Source organism: Salvia splendens, chromosome 3 (genome assembly GCF_004379255.2).
Source record: "Salvia splendens isolate huo1 chromosome 3, SspV2, whole genome shotgun sequence".
In the NCBI taxonomy this organism is placed as follows: Eukaryota; Viridiplantae; Streptophyta; class Magnoliopsida; order Lamiales; family Lamiaceae; genus Salvia; species Salvia splendens.
In genome coordinates this window covers 16,870,216-16,887,466 of record NC_056034.1, presented here as the reverse complement: position 1 = coordinate 16,887,466, position 17,251 = coordinate 16,870,216, and the positions used below count along the sequence as shown (strand labels likewise).

General features: G+C 38.4%; 1 protein-coding gene across 2 annotated transcripts; it reads left to right on the top strand.

Moving 5' to 3' along the window:
• The first annotated feature begins 3,306 nt into the window (after positions 1 to 3,306).
• On the top strand, positions 3,307 to 16,298 carry LOC121795273 (protein TRANSPARENT TESTA 9-like). Of its 2 annotated transcripts, XM_042193777.1 has the most exons (21): positions 3,307 to 3,773; positions 7,802 to 7,853; positions 7,957 to 8,033; positions 8,136 to 8,269; positions 8,370 to 8,466; positions 8,584 to 8,641; positions 9,620 to 9,728; positions 9,816 to 9,939; positions 10,016 to 10,202; positions 10,338 to 10,627; positions 11,140 to 11,228; positions 11,307 to 11,377; positions 11,985 to 12,089; positions 13,047 to 13,112; positions 13,705 to 13,842; positions 14,137 to 14,242; positions 14,414 to 14,485; positions 14,574 to 14,632; positions 14,775 to 14,934; positions 15,146 to 15,312; positions 15,666 to 16,298. In XM_042193777.1, the coding sequence occupies exons 1-21, from the start codon at positions 3,721 to 3,723 to the stop codon at positions 15,969 to 15,971; spliced, it is 2,520 nt and encodes an 839-aa protein (XP_042049711.1). In that variant the 5' UTR covers positions 3,307 to 3,720; the 3' UTR covers positions 15,972 to 16,298. The 2 variants fall into 2 exon arrangements, with proteins under 2 accessions (XP_042049711.1, XP_042049712.1); XM_042193778.1 differs by lacking the exon at positions 7,802 to 7,853.
• The last annotated feature ends 953 nt before the right edge of the window (positions 16,299 to 17,251 follow it).

The window sequence follows — 17,251 nt, the reverse complement described above, 5'->3', positions numbered from 1 at the left end:
ATAGAATGATAGTTTTGCCGGATAGAATGATACTTTCAGCCGATAGAATGATAGGTATTTTTGGTGTATAAAATGACATTTTTGTTTAATAAAATGATACTTTTACGTGATAAAATGATAATCTAAGTGGATAAAATGACAGTAACCTTATAAAAATGATACTCTGAGTTGATAAAATGATACGTTTACTGCTTTGTAGGTTTGTATATTATGTATTGTGCCGATTATGTTAAGTTTATTGCATAGAGTGATAATTTTGCCGGATAGAATGATACTCTGAGTTGATAAAATGATACTTTTGACTGATAAAATGATAAAATGATACTCGCATCATATAGAATGATTCTCTTAGTTAATAAAATGATACTTTTGGCGTATAGAATGATAGAATGATACTCTAAGTTGATAAAATGATACTTTTGGCTTATAATGATAGTTTCGTCATTTTTTAGGTCGAAGTATCATTTTATCGGCTGCGAAATTAAATGAGCGAAATGACAGTTTTACCCCTCCGCCTTTTTTTTATGAAGTAAATCTAAGTTTGAATCTCAACCGCGTGATTTTAAAAATGTGCGGTTCAGATTTAGTTATAGGGTTATTACGATATTTGGGGGTTATCAATATAACGCACCGCTATATATATATATATATATATATATATATATATATACCTGAGGCTAGGGAGGGGCCCTGCAAATTTGGGGGCCCAGGGCGGCCGCTCCACTTGCCCCCCCTCAGGTCCGGCCCTGAGCAAAGTAAGAAGGTGGCATGCCGTGTGCAAATATCCAGCAGGGAGGACAGAAGATGGGACAGCTATTATCAGCGAGACCGACGCTGAAAAAGCGAATGAATGTCGGTGGAAAGTTTCTGTTACACACATGGCCCATGATGATATGTGGGAGATTAGGAAGTGGTATGGACGCCATAGTTGTGAAGGCCATCGTAATGATAGATGACATGCTAACTTTTCATCACCAATGATTGCTTTGTGTGTTCGACATCTGTTGCTTAAAAATGCCGAGTTCAGTGCCGCAGCCGTAAGAAATTTTGTTCATGACAAATTTCATGTTGTAATCAGTTATAAGAAGGCATGGTATGCACGGAGAAGGGCTTTAGAGATTGTATTTGGTGGATGGGAGGAGTCATTTAGGGATTTGCCAGGCTACATGCTTGAACTGCAGTATAGGAATCCAGGCACAATCGTTGAGTGGAGACATAACGAGTTGTTGAGTCAGGGCCGTACTAAAGTCTTCTATTACGTGTTCTGGGCACTTGGGCCTGCTATACATGCTTTCCAGGAGTGCCAACCCGTTTTAACAATAGACGGGACTCACCTTCGAGGAAGATTTAAAGGTAAGCTGCTTGTTGCTTGTGGTGTTGATGCTAACAAGAAATGTCTGCCTGTTGCATATGCTGTTGTCGATGAAGAAACTGGCGACAGCTGGGAGTGGTTTTTGGATCATGTCAGAATCCATGTGGTGAAGTACGAAAGGGAGGTGTGCATCATTTCGGATAGGCATAAAGGAATCCTAAAGGCTATGCGTTCTGATGAATGGAAAAAGCCGCCGATATGTCACCACAAATTTTGTTTGATCCATGTGAGGAAAAATATCTTGACTAAACTTAAGGGTAAGGGAGCTAAAGCGAAAGGCATGATATGGGCATTGGGTGTCACAACTCAAGTACGCAAGTATGTGCGAAGGCGACGTGCACTACGGGAGGAAAGTCTTGTTGCGATACACGAGCTCAACAAAGCCAAACAAGAGAACTGGTCTCTTTGTTACGATGATGAACTGAGATGGGGGGTGCCCTCGACAAACATGTCAGAGAGCTACAACAACGTGTTGAGAGGTATAAGAGAGATCCCAATTAGAGCTTTGGTTGATCTGACATTTTGGAGAACAGTGGAATGGTGGGCAGATAGAAAGACAGAAATACAACATACGGAAGGTCGGTTGACCCCGTGGGCGAGGGACAAACTTGCTGCGTATGATGCGAAGGGGCAAATGCATTACTGTTCAGTAGTTGACCGAGAAAAAGGTCATTACCAAGTTCGAAGTCGTCCACGTGTTGAAAAGGGACTGGCAAAGGGCGATAACAGACAAGACGTCGAGTTTATGGATTCAAAGTGCAGTTGTGGGAAGTGGCAGATGTGGAGAGTTCCTTGTTCACATGCGTGCACCGTTGCCAGAGATCGAGGTAACTCTATGTTCGAACTCATTGAAAAACACAACCACAAAGCTACATGGTATGCACAGTACTATGGTGTCTCATTTAATGCACAAAGACACGAAGACTATTGGTCAAATCCTGGATGGAAATTGCGTATCACCCCTGAGCAGTTGCTTCCTCGAAAGCGCGGACGAGGAAGAAAAGCGAGGATTCCTAATCAAATGGATGTTCGCGAGGACGATGAACCCAGAGCTCCCCGCAAGTGCAGGAATTGCGGCGTAGAGGGGCATGACCGAAGAAATTGCACAGTCGGTCGTGTTATGTAGGGGTCATTAACATTTGTAGCACAGGTATTTTTTATCTCAATCTTTGATGTTCATATATTTTTGACACTTTGCTCATGAGAACTCATACTCCTTCTGTTGTAACAGGACTTGTGGCATGTGACAAATTCGAAATGTTTTCGGTGTATTTTGTAGTGATTTGCAATTTTACTATTGCGTTTGTTGGTGCATTTTGAATGAATTGAAAACTTTGTTCCATTTTGTTGTATTAACAGAATGAATTTGAAAACTTTGTTCCATTTTGTTGTATTAACAGAATGAATTTGAAAACTTTGTTCCATTTTGTTGTATTAACAGAATGAATTGAAAACTTTGTTCCATTTTGTTCCAATTACTTCAATGCAATTATACATTCCAGAATTCAGTGCATGGAAAAAACTAAAAAACTAAAATCGTCTGGAAAATGCATGAAACTGCCTGTTTCAGTCGAATTTCAGCAAGTTAGAGACGCATGAGGCTCATGCGTCTCTCCCTAAGACGCATGACGCTCATGCGTCGTCTATTAAATTTTTTAAAAAAAAGAGACGCATGAGGGAGATGCGTCTATCCCTAAGACGCATGACCCTCATGCGTCGTTAAAAAAAACGAAAAAAAATATAGACGCATGAGGATCATGCGTCTCTATGAAAGACGCATAATCGTCATGCGTCTCATTAAAAAGAGACGAATGAGGGTCATGCGTCTCTCCCAAATCCAGAAAAAAAAAAAACGCTAGAACAAACGAGGAATCTAAATTCTATTTTAGAACAAAAATAGAAAAAACCCCAGATGTTATTAGCAACACAGAACTCTTCCAACTAAATGCAGTATGAATTGTGTTTGATCTCCTCTATTGTAAAACGCAATTGAGTTGAAAATCCCAGAGCTTAATAACTGATGATTAACTTCAATTACGTCTGACAGATCGGTACATCACTACACCTCTCTTCTCTGACCATCACCCCTCAATTGCAAAGGATCCGACCCGGATGCTGATCATCGCCTTTCTGGATTTGATCCCATTCATTGCTTCAATTCCCGGTCGAAGCAATCGCAAACCCTATCTCTCTATTGGCGCCAATGCTCACATCTGGATTGCCTTCTCCTCTCTCTCTCTAATTGCTTCTCATTGACATCTCTCATTTTTTTCGGACGGTTCCATAATTCATGAGAATGAATTTTGATGCCGCAAAGAAGGAATCGGTGATCGCGAGCTCTTAAAAGGATGTGGTTTTCCTTTTGGCGATCCAGGGATAGACTATCGTTAGATGAACTCAGGTACTTCTATATATGCTGCATTCTCTGACGCTACCTTTTCGTATATCATTTTTGCTCTACTTGCTATTTCTCATCGGTATCGGAATTAGTTTATGAGGAGTAGGATACTCTGTATTGAACATTTGGCTGGAGGATCGGGTGAATTGGTGCTTCTTATATGCCATCTTGAATTAGCCAAGGGATGGTGTTTCAGTTTAGCCTGTATTTTGTGCCTGCGCTGCAAATTGGCATCAAAACAAAAGGGGTCTTTCCATCTAGTTCCTTCAACAGTGGAAACTTGTTTATGAACACAAAACTTACTTTTTATCTATTTGACTTGGCAATGTTCCACCCCTTGATGAAAAAAATTGTCTTATGGTTATAAGAAGTGTATTCGTGTTACAAAGTTGGGATTTTAAGCATAAGCAAATTTAGTCTTTCTGTTGCTCCATCGTTGCCATTGGAGTCACAGAATGTCATAGAAGACCAATGCTTGATAGTTAAGATGGGTGGCATATGGGGTATTGCAAAACCTAGTCGGCAGGTGTGTTCATAATATGGTCCACTGAATTACTGAGTACAAGGTGAAACAACATCTTATTTAACTATAATAGGTAAATTATGGTGTAGTGTAAAATCATAGGGAATCTGGATGCATTAACTCTAGTGGATGGTGTGTGGTTGCATGAGTGGCACAATAATCGTTTTCCACTTTAGGTATTGTGGCTCTAGAAATTATTGCTATGGTGGTAGCCTGGTAACTTGGGATGACTTATTCCTCAATTTGGTAAGCTACCTGGATTAAAACGAACCACATACCAGCGATGGATATGTCTTGCCTCATGCTCTGGATGTGCCACTTCACTGCCTATATCCTAGCAGGCATGTTATTTCTGATGAATCTCTGGTCTATTTCGTTCTTACTGTTAAGCTAAAAGATCAGTTTGACCACGACAATCAACTTGAAGTGGGCCAGAGCTCAATCAGACTTCTTTACTGGAAGGAATTGAACGAGATAGATTGGATTGGTTTGACAATTACTACAATTATGTCACAAACTTATCTTATTTGTGGAATCTGAGTATGATGACATCTCATGGAAAATTGTATTGAGTTCTTCACATGCATCCTTCTAAGCAGGAAATGAAATTTGAAATTTCTTCCCCAAAGTGATGCTCTTTTAGGGACCAAACTATATTGAGAATTTGCGAAAACTACCTATGTCTCTTCCTTCATGGGAAGGAAGAGATAGGTGGTCTGTATTTGTTCTTTGAGGGGTGCAAATATCATATATTTACTGCCTTTTTGTGGATGCCCTTGACTATGCAAGCTAGATATTTTGTGCAATCCTAATGCATAGTGGCCCATTTATTATGCAGATTCAACCTCTCAAGAAGCGTAAAACTTATTTTATATTTTCTTATCGAGGGTATATGTTCTTGGTAGTTGGGTTTCTGGTGCTTCCCCATTATTTTTATGCATTAAGGCATAGCTTGTAGCTTATATTTTCGAGGAATAAGATTTAGATGAATCGGGCTTGAGGATATTGTATTTCTTTGAGATATCTTAGGGAGATACAGAAGAAAGCTTATATATACTATGGCTGGAAATTTTTGACACGACACGATAATCCGACACGAATCCGCACGAAATAATTGGGTTTTGATCAAGTCTTATTGGATACGGGTCATTATTGGGTTGACCCAATAAGAACACGAAAAATTCGGGACGGATGCGGGTCGGATGCGGGTCGGATGCAGGTAACCTGTTAAAAATTAATATTTCATTCTGTCGTTGCCCCCCACCACCCCCCTCTCTCTGTCTCTCTCTTCTTCTCCCGCGATTTTATCAAAAAAACATTTTTTCTTCTCTCTTGGGGTGAAAAGGATAATTGCAAAGGAGAGCCAACCAAACTTTCTCTTTTCTTCCTTCCGCAATCTGTTCATATTCTCCCCCAAAATCCCGGTTCTCTTCGTTTCTCCAAGAATTGCAGAGTTTCCCTGCGAAATTCCCCAAACCCTGTCCCTAGGGTTTGTTTTGTTCCTCAAAAGCCGTGAATTTTGGAAAAAAGTTATCCGTAATCCTCTGTTATCCAGGGCTGCAGTGAGAGGATTCTAGTACGCGGGTTTGATTATACTGTTCAGGAGTGACGTTTAGTTTCAATTGCTGCAACAAAGATAAATAAGGGAGGGGGAAGATGAGTTTTCAAGATCTGGAGGCGGGTCGAGGAAGCGGGTTGCGAAGGGGGTACGCCAATGGCAAGCAGGACCCGACGCAGGCGGTCGCTTCTGGAATTTTTCAGATCAACACGGCAGTTTCGATATCGTGTTGCTATCGTGTCGAGTCAACCCAAAGCAGTTCGTGTCGCTATCGTGTTTGGGTCGTGTCCGGGTCGTGTCCGGGTTTGGAGGTGGCGGGTCGGGTTCGTGTTCAGGTTTGGGGTTTCCTTAACAGGTTGGGTTCGGGTTTGGCCTTATTGGGTTGGGTCGTTATCGGGTCAACCCGATAACGACCCAATCCACACGATTTGCCAGCCCTAATATATACTGCCTTTTTGTGGATGCCCTTGACTATGCAAACTAGATCTTTTGTGCAATCTTAATGCATAATGGCCCATTTATTATGCAGATTCAACCTCTCAAGAAGCATAAAACTTTATTTTATACTCCCTCCATCCCCCAAAAAATTGACAAAGTTGTACTCCCTCCGTTCCCTCATAGTTGAGTCATTTTTCCATTTCGGGAAGTCCCCTCATAGTTGAGTCATTTCCATATGTAGTAACACTTTTTCTCACTCTTACTTTATTTTCTCTACTTTTTTCACTTTCTACTTAATTCTCTCTACTTTTTTCACTTTCTACTTTATTCTCTCTACTTTTTTATCTCTCTTACTTTTTTATCTATTTATTTAACTCACTCAACATCCATTTCTTAAACTCCGTGTTGAAAAGTTCCGCCTCAACTATGAGGGAACGGAGGGAGTATAAGGCACGGGTTTTAATGTTGAATTGGTAAAGTAAGATAGAGATAGGAAAAAGTAAGAGAGAGGGAGAAAAAGGTAGTGGAAATAGTGTTAGTGGATTGTGGGATCCACATAATTAGTGGTGTGTGTTTGTTCAAAACTTTCCTTATTTAGACTTTGTCTAATTTTGGGGGACGGCCAAAAATGGAAAAACTAGTCTATTTTTTGGGGACGGAGGGAGTAATTTCTTATCAAGGGTATTTGTGCTTGGTAGTTTATATGCATTAAGGCATAGCTGGTAGCTTATATTCCAAAAATAAGATTTAGATGATGGATTGAGGATATTGACCTTCTTTGAGATATCTTAGAAAGATACTGAAGAATTGTGGAACACTGGGTGTAATGGGCTATATGTTATTAATATTATTCAATATACTTAAATTTCATTAAGAGTAATAATGTAAATATGTAATACTCCCTCTGACCTTAATAACTATAAACTATTTTCTTTTTAGTCCGTCCCTGAAAAGTTATGAACTTTATAATTTAGGAAATAGTTGAGTAACACATTACCCCTACTCATCATTACAACTTATACCATAACAATCCTAAACACTACTAATAATGCGGAACCCACTATCCACTAACACTACTTTCACTACCTTTTCTCTTCCTCTCTCTTTACCAATTTTGCATTAAAACCCGTGCCCACAAAATTTTATATTTATCAGGGACGGATGGAGTATATGGTTTTACACAATGGTTGTTTGGACTCCTTATTTAGCTGTCTGTTTCCCGGGAAGCTAGGAATTTTAGATAGGGAATCATAACTGGGATTGACATTTTGTACCATAGAGTAAGTTTTTATAAAGTGATTATAATCATTTTGTTGTATCAGTTTCATTAATTTTATCCAACCAAGCAAAGAATGCATCAATCCTATGAGCTTAAGATGATGTGTTTGTGTTGTTTCTGGTATTTTCTTTGGTACCATCTGAATGTATGTATAATTCTCAAATGCAACATGTATATGTTTGGCTCTCAAGCTTCTCAGTATTTTATTTCCCTCTACTTGTTCTCTTCCCCAGATTCATAGTTGATCAACTGACAAAAGTTCAAGTCGTGAATGAAGTTAACAAAGTATGTCATTGTCTTGCTATCTCTGTTATGTGTTCAAGTTGGCTAAATTTTGGGTGTTCCTGATGCTGTTTCTTAACCACATCCTCATGTGCTACATGGCCAGGAGTTTGTCGTTGAGGCTTTGAGATCTATTGCAGAGTTGATAACATATGGTGACCAGCATGATGCTGCCTATTTTGAGTGGGTTTTCAGTCCATTATGTGTTTTATATGCTCATATATCCTCTTAAGGTCCATACCATTTTCTTTTTCATGCAATTCTTATCGTTTTGGTCCCTTTTAGGTTTTTCATGGAGAAACAGGTCATGGGAGAGTTTGTACGCATATTAAGAATATGTGAATCTCTGATTGTCTCACGCCAGCTTTTGCAGACAATGAGCATAATGATACAGAACCTGAAAAATGATCATTCTATATGTAAGCTCTCATAATAACATCTGGTTCTTAAGCACCATATTTGCCTAGTCTGCCCAGTGCATGGATTCTCTAAGAAGTATTTCTTTGCAATATTGTGCAGACTATATGTTTAGAAATGAACATGTTAACTACCTCATAGCATACCCTTTTGACTTCAGAAATGAAGAGTTGTTATCTTATTACATATCCTTCCTAAGGTGTGTCAAAATAGCCCTCTGGCAGCTCTTTGTATTTTTTTCTTTTATCTCGACCACTTGGTATATCATTTTTTTGATTTCTGACTTTGGTTTTGCAACTGCATCTGGACTGAGAAGAGCGATAAGTGGGAAACTGAACAAGGATACAATTTCTCTCCTTGTTAAGACAAAAATTGTAAGTTTATGAGTCTTCTACCAATACTGATGGCAGTGTTGTTTTTCCTAGCACATTCTCTGTAATTCAGTTGTTGTCACTTGTTACAAGCGTGGATTCTTGCAAACCCATATCTTCAACCTGAACTTTGAACTTGCTTTGTGAATCATCATTTATATTCTTAGATTACTGTGTCTTCAGAATAAGTTGATTACTAGTATCCACAATTTTCATTTTTTGTTTCTATAAGAGAAGAGTTTTGTACACAGATACATAATAGTTACAAGGAGTGCATTTGCATCTGTCATTTATGTAATCCATGGTTAGAAATGTTAAGAGCTTATCTTTCTGTTATTATTCTAAGTTCATTGATTTAGACGACCTTCTGAATTGAACACTTGGTTGAAGTATATTTATCGAAAGGTGTTAGAGCTGGGTGCAATTCTCCACGAGCTCAAGAAGATTACCAATCAATTTGTAGCATTAGAATTAGCTAGGACTACTGAAATTGTGAGTTCTATTTGACTGAAATATTCTGTAGACCTTTGTTGGGTATATGTTTAGTTGGGGAGAGCTTTGTGTCGTACAAATGAGACATGCTACATATATAAATATTTTTATATGTCTGAGTGTGCATAGTTGTAGTTATGGTATCACACTGGTCTTCTTCAGCCTAGGAACTTGATACGGAAGGAAATAAAGATTTTGTGAGTATCTTGATTCTACAAGAGATTGTCCTTTGAATTTTTTTGGATTATCATACGGTTTCCACACGACACTACCAACAATTAATTTGAAATTGATTTTAAGAGGCATGCATCTCTTGAGCAGAACCTAGTAGAGAAGTTCAAAATAAAACTGAAACTAAACAGGCCATTGATGGCTATGTTTTCAAAATTTCAACTAAATAATTTGACATCAATTTCTCAAAAAATATGTGTTGCTTTCGCATATCTCATTTTCTTTGTTCTTTTCTCCTTTGCTTCCTATTGGTTTTAGGATGAAGTAGTTGATTTTCCCCTTTATGTTGAGGCAATACGGTTTGCTTTCCATGAAGAAAGTATGATCCGAACTGCTGTTCGTGCTTTAACATTGAACGTTTATCACGGTGAGTTTTTCTTAATTTGACTTTTGCTTTCATAACCAATATGGTTAAAATCCTATGTTTTAAACAATGAGCTTGACTGATTTGCAGTTGGGGATGACACTGTAAATAGGTTTGTATCTAGGGCCCCACGTTCAGATTATTTCCTGCACTTGATCGAATTTTTCCGAGATCGGTGTATCCATTTGAACTCAATTGTTTCAAATGCTAAAAAGTAAGATGCTGAATATCATTTGTCCATCTGCAATTCTTTATGTTGTTGCTCACATGAAGAATTATATTTTGAATAGGAGCCAAAGCGCAGAACTTTCATCCTCCATTCTTTCTGCTGTTGACGATATTGAAGACAATCTCTATTACATTAGTGATGTTGTTTCTGCTGGAATCCCTGATGTTGGGAGGTTGATAATGGACAAAGTTCTGAGGCTTCTGATATTTCCGTTGGTTCTCCCATCCCTTAGGACTGAAGCAGTCAATGTACATACTCACCATTCTATTTGCTTGCCCTAATCTATGCTTCTGGAATTTTCATGAGCTCTTTATATTTGGTTGATTGCCGGTTTATGGGTCTATATAAATATTTTTGTGACTATCTGAGTTGCATATATTCAGGAACCAAGTCTTGGGGCTGTCACTTCTTTATATTTACTTTGTTGCATTCTGCGCATAGTCAAAATCAAAGATCTGGCAAATATTGTTGTTGCTGCTCTTCTATGTCCTCCAGAGATGATTCCTGAGAGTTCTGCAGCTAAGATCAATGGTAATATGTTGAGCCATGCTTCTTCGGATGTAGCCAGCCAAAATAAAGATGCAAACAATCAAAATTCCATTTCCGATACCGAAAATCATATACTGCACAGTGCCCTCAATCATAAGTATGGTGGTATGAGGTTTGCTCTGAGGTATTCAATCCTATATCTTGCATATAGCTTTATTTGTTTTTTTATTTTTTCCTTAAAGCATTCTTGGAATGCATTGCTTAGCTGCTTTCTTTGGAAATATTATTTTTTATATAGATTACTGATCCCTTTATCAGTCTGCAGTTGAGTCTTAATGTTACATAGTCAATGGGATATGAACTTATTTACACGCAGCACATCCAACATGACTCTAATGCATGCCTTCTGTCATTTAGTTATGTGTTCATTATTGCATTATAGAGTAGTGGTCTTGGTAACTATCGGGTAGCATAGCGTAGCGCAATAGAGAATGATGATTCCCTGTGCATCTTTGTTAAGTGAATAATTGCTGAATAAGGTGAAAGGACTAATAATTCTGTTGCTGGAAATGTTTTCGTCTTATTAAATTAACTTATTGAGATATTGTTAGCTTTTCTGACCGCCACAAAACAAGAGATTTTCATTGTACTTTTTTGTTATAAACCCCAGTATGTTTTATGTGTTCAACTGTACAGGGAAGCTTTGCTTTCATTTGTTGTCAGTGGAGATGAAGTTCAAGTCTCAGGCTCCTTAAATGTTCTAGCAACATTGTTGCAGACTAAAGGTCCTAAAGCACAAATTATCTAGCTATTGGCTGATAAGCCTCATAAGCAATTAACTAAGTGAACTTATGCATTTGCAGAACTAGACGAGTCAATGGTTGATGCTCTTGGCATACTTCCGCAACGCAAACAACATAAAAAGAAACTGCTGGTATGTTGTTGGAAGTTTTGTTCTCTATTTTATCGACTAATAGGGAATTTTTTTAAATAATGTACAATTGGAATCATGAAGTGAAGGGTGTTAATGCTAAAGGCTTTCCCATCATTGTTGAAATGTCTGGAAAAACTGGAGCAAACTTTACTGCTTCAATTTGATACCCTCCTTTTTACAGTATGTATATGTACATTAGAAGACTGATGTTGATGTTTGATGATATTCAAAGTTTTTGCCCTGGGCCAGGAAACAGTAAAGTTTATTTAAGTATGAAAAACTATTTCTTATAGTTCCTCATATGATGTTAAATCACATCTAGCATTTATATGACTACAATGACTCACTTGGCGCTCTCAAAATTTGTTCAAGGTTTTTACTCAATTCAGCAGGTTATATGCATTCACCCTCCACTAAGTATCTTTGTTTTCCGGTTCTCTCAGATAGTGTTAGTCCGTCATAGTAAATATTCTTCAGTAGCATTATATGTGCTGCTGCCTGCTTTCTTTTTTGTTTGTACTCTTGGGGATGTAGTCTTTTGCAGCTGATAGAACAGCTTACGTGATGTGCACGTTTCAGTAATGCCTGCTTTGTTGTGTGCATACAGCAAGCCTTGGTTGGGGAGGATTCTGCAGAAGAGCAACTTTTCGAAGGTACTAAGGTCAAAGATCGCATCAGTGGTGAATTTGATATCTATCTGCAAAAGTTGAAGGTATATAAATTCCTTTATCTGCTTTTCCCTGTTGAACTTTTTTGTTCGCCTTCTTGAATGAGACATCAATGTTTGGAAAAATGAGATAATTTTTTTTTTCTAGTCATATACTAATTAGTTTAGGTTCTCTGGAGTTGGATTTAGTGACTGCCTCCTAAGTTACTTGGTGCTTGAGGGCAGTTTTGCCTCATCGTGTTTTCCAATGGAAAAATTTATTCAGTTTTTTTAGACATTAATTTGCCACATTGTCTTTGTTTTCTTGACTTTGCCTTCTATCTTGATAAGATTTGAGATCCCGAGGCTCACAACAAGGGTGATATTTATCCGGATTCCACTAACACTTAATGTGGGAAACACTCACATTTGCTATAGTCCATGTAGAACAATAAAATATAGACATGCGTGGGAAAATGAAATATATTAGGGAAAAATAGTACTCCCTCCACCCCTGAAATATAAGAACTATTTCCATTATAGTCTGTCTCTTAAAATTATGCATTTTCTATTCTCCACTAACAATATTTAGTCACTTATTCTTTCTACCTCTCTCCCACTTTACCAATTGTGCATTAAAACCCGTGTCCCTTCAAAAGTTCATATTTTTAAGGGACGGAGGGAATAGTTGATTATTATCACTGTACAAACCACCTATATTTATTACAAGAGACTAAGCCTGAATCGGACACAACCTACGTGGATACTTATTCAATAACAGTCCATATGTGATTCTAGAATCATGAATCATTTGTTGACATCACAGCCATCAGAGCAGGATAAACAATCAAGTTCTGAAACCTAATGACTTGCCATTTGAAACCACCATCTGGTCATAAATCTAATTTCAGAATGCTGGCTTCTATTGTCTAGAATTTCTTTTTAAGCCAAGCGGATCAATTAACATGGTCGTAAAAGTTTTAGCGATAGCATGAACTTATTATACCTTGTTTTGTCCAACAGGAGTATGTTGGAATTTCATGTGTACACCCAGAGGTTGGAGCGAGTCCCCGTCTGCATAGATTTCAAGTATGTACTTTTCACATTACAGAAAATAATATTGGTTGCATGTGCCCTTTATCTGGCTAATTTAGATAACAAGGGCCAGTGCCATGGCTCATTTGTATTGGCTTGATTATGTCAGTTTCATGAAGTGCTAGGCTCACTTGTGGGTGCATGCATAATTTTGAGCAGGACTTTCAGAAATAATCTTAATAATGAAATTATAAACTTAATGCAGTCCATTTGGTGAATTTGTTAAATTTGCTGCTGCAAACAGATAAAAGTATTCTGAGTCTCAGTTTTTCCCTTGTATAATGATCTTGTTTTCCACTCAATATTCAACAAATGTAGATCTAATAATTCCTGGTCCAACCCCTTTGAGGAAACCGAATCAGTTTACACACTTAGTTGTATCCCTTGGTACTGCTTAATAAACAGCAAACCAAACTGACTTTAAGAGAATAATTCTTATTTAGAAATTATAAGAATATTGTCTTGTGCTAAAATGAAATTGGGCCCACCTTATTTTTTGTTTTGTTATATAATCTGAAGAGTTATTGTTTGTTTCATGCTTTTCAGTTCAAATGCTCTTGTAATGGATTATTGGTCTCATTTTTAGGTACTCGATTCTTTGGTTAGTCTCTTCTGTAGATCAAACATCTCTGCAGAAACATTGTGGCATGGTGGTTGGCTTTTGCGGCAGTTGTTACCTTACAGCAAAGCGGAGTTCAACAGTCATCATCTTACTTTACTTACCGTAAGTGACAATACAAGCAAACTTTCAGCTGGATATCTGTTACCCTAATTGTCGGGAAGTTTTAGTCATCTTATGGTCAGTTGAGTAGATCTCTGGAAAATGATACTCCGTTGGCGACTTAACATCACCATTTGTAATCATATAGTTGGTCCTCCTTATGGTCATGCTGGAATATGGATGAAAGGTTCACTTAGCAACTGTAAATTTCTAATAAATATTTTGTGGTATTCCTATGGTTATAAGTATACTGTTAGCAAATAGTTGAGCATATAATGACAGGACATCTGTCTGTAGGATTCATTTCACCATTCCACTGCTCGTGTTCTAGAGGAGGCCAGAGGAGCTTGGTTTGATCTGTTATTGGCAGTTATTTGTGATCAGTGGAGAAAGTGCAAAAGAGGTATGCCTTTTTCTCTCTCCTTTTCTCCTATTGAACTAAGAATGATTTGTCATGTGGCTAATAACTCATGGTAAATAACCTATCTGTTCAGCAATTGAGGTTCTTTTCTCCTATTAACTAAGAATGATTTGTCATGTGGCTTGTAACTTGGTAAACAATCTATCTGTTCAGCAATTGAGGCATCTTCTCTACGAAAAGATCCAAAGTGTATCCTATTGCCGCCATTCAAGTCTGCCTATGACGGTCATTCTCTCTCTCCCCCTCCCCCACATGAGTGATCTGAGAATGTTTTTAGGAACATGTATCTTATTGTTATTCTTCTGTCTTACAGAGCATGCATCATCTGAATCATCATTTGCTGCTGGAGAGAGAATGTGTGAAGCAGTGAAGGTTTGTCCTTCAGTAATAATATTTTGTTTATATTTGGATTAAGTCTACAGAGTCTGCTTTATTAGACATAGATTGGATGCATGAAATGTCATGCACTTCTGTAGACAACCACTGTATATTGACAAAGTTCTCACCTCCGTAGGTGTTTGCGCTGCTTCATCATCTCCACATTTTCTCGCTTGGTAAAGTTTTGCCAGATCAACCTCCTGTATTCTCTGATGTTGATACTCCAGAGAAGTCCAGAGCAAGGAATGCTGGTTTAAATCTTCCAGAACTTAAACCGAATGTTGAAATCAATCTTGGTAAATCAGATTGGAATTGCATCTTGTTTGTGCGCTTCCATCATTTTGCATGCTGTTTGTCTGTTTCTGTCATTGCCCTGACTTTGCATTCCCAGAAGCCTCTACAGGCCAACTATAAGGACTGAGCATGCATGTGAATAATTGAGTTCAGTCCAAAGTTTTGTTGTCACTTGCTTTCTTCTAATTGACCTGGTTTCCTGTTTATCTATAGTGGGTGCAATCCCATGTCGAATTGCATTTGAGAGGGGTAAAGAACGTCATTTCCTCTTTCTAGCCCTCTCTATGAGTAGCTGTGGTTGGCTTGTCCTTGCGGAGGAATTACCAGTGAAACCAGGGCGAGGATTGGTACGAGTTGTGGCACCATTGGCTGGATGCAATGTGAGTTGCTATCTCAAATAAATCTTTACCACATGATTAAAGATCAGTGTGAAATCATGCTAAGAAAATGCATCACCGAACCCTGTTCAGAAAAATATTTGTGGGTTGTGAACACATGAGAGATGAGAGTAGCCTTCCTCCCTCATCTTATTAGATGATCTCTTAATCTTTATGTACTAAAACTGAGCATATTTTCAAGTTACATCTTTGTGCTTTCACTTGGTATTTTATCCATTTGTTTAAAATGCCTCGTGTTAGGACATACTGTTTCTTACCTAACAAAAGATTATTGAACTCAAAGGATATGGCAGCTGATTGATTCCATATAAACATACTTGGTTTTTCTCTTTCAGCCAAGAGTAGACGATAAACATTTAAAGTGGCTGCACCTTCGAATCCGTCCTTCCTCATTCCCATTTACAGACACTGCTATGTATGCTGGACATGGCAAGGTAAAATCTAAAGCTTTGGTTGACGGAAGGTGGACTCTGGCGTTCCAGGATGAGGAATCCTGCAAGAATGCAATGTCTATGGTTGTAGAGGAAATGGAGCTGCAAAGCTGCATGGTGGAGAAAAGTCTAGAACCTTTACTAGAACTTGATAGAAGTGCCGACGATTCGAGACTGTCTGAGCGTGTGGAGGAGGATAACATAGTGTAACGGTGGACCCCATGTTATTTGCAGATGTTTGAATGCGCGGTTAGTTTTCCCGGAAGATAACAAAGGTGAGGTTTCAAGCAGCCTCATGTATGTGAGTTGTGTTCCAAAAGAATCGTCACTCGTCAGGTACAGAATGTATAATAGAGCATGTAGTAGTCAGTGCCATTCTTTGTATATGATTATATACTTATGTAGTAGATTACATATATATACGCTCTGTCTTTTGTATGTGAGATTCTTCGACCAATATCATCTCCGGCAGCCAGTTATGAGCTTTTGTAACAGTACATAGTTTTTCAAGAGCTAATGATACAGAAAGTTCATTCTTTTCTAGCCTTTTTATATAGCAAATATAAGAAACGTGATCTAAATTCGATCAAAAAACAAAAATAGAAAAGCTTAATGAAAAAGTTAATATAGGATTCTAATTAAGTCTTATTTATCCATTATATGAGGTCATAGAGCAAACGCGATTACTTAATAAGTCAAGGAAAATGAGAGGCAAAAACAATGAGTCACCAACATTTGCTAAAAAAAGAAAAAGAAAAATCACATCAAAATCTGTACTTTCCCTATTTGGATTGTTTGTTGCACTGCTTTTAGAGCATCCACCATAGAAATAGCACAGCCATAGCCTAGCCACAAACTCCTCCTGCCACATCAGCAGCACTAAAAACTCCTCCTGCCACATCATCAGGATAAGCAACTGGACAAGCAATAGCCCAGTCATAGCCTAGCCACAATAAACAAAATTATAAAAACAAATAATTAACAATCACACAAAATACGGAATTAAATTTACGACACAGATACGGGAAAACTCAATAATAATATTAAAATTTAAAAATTACATTAATTAAAAAAAAGTACATTAATTAAAAAAAATTTACATAAATCTAAAAAAAAACTCCTCCACACATGAGCACCCCCGCCTCTGCCTCACTCATCGCTGTCGCCGCCGCCGTTGTCGCCGCTATCCGAGACCCCCCAAATCTGCGGCATCTGAGCCCGCGTCTGAGCCCCCCACCTGTGCCGGGCGGGATTCAAATCGGCCCGCATACTCACGAGCATTGCGTGAAAAAAACTCTTCTCCTCGTGGTCAGTTGCTGCCCTCCATTCAGCTAAGATCTTGTACATCTGAGCTCACGTTTGTTGACGCGCGAAGAAGAGGAGCTCAGCTCTCGACCCGCCAACAAGGGGGATGTCGACTGGACCTCCTGGGAGGCCTCACAAGCCCGTTGCGCCCGCCTTTGACCAACCGGGCGAATGCGGCGAGCAAA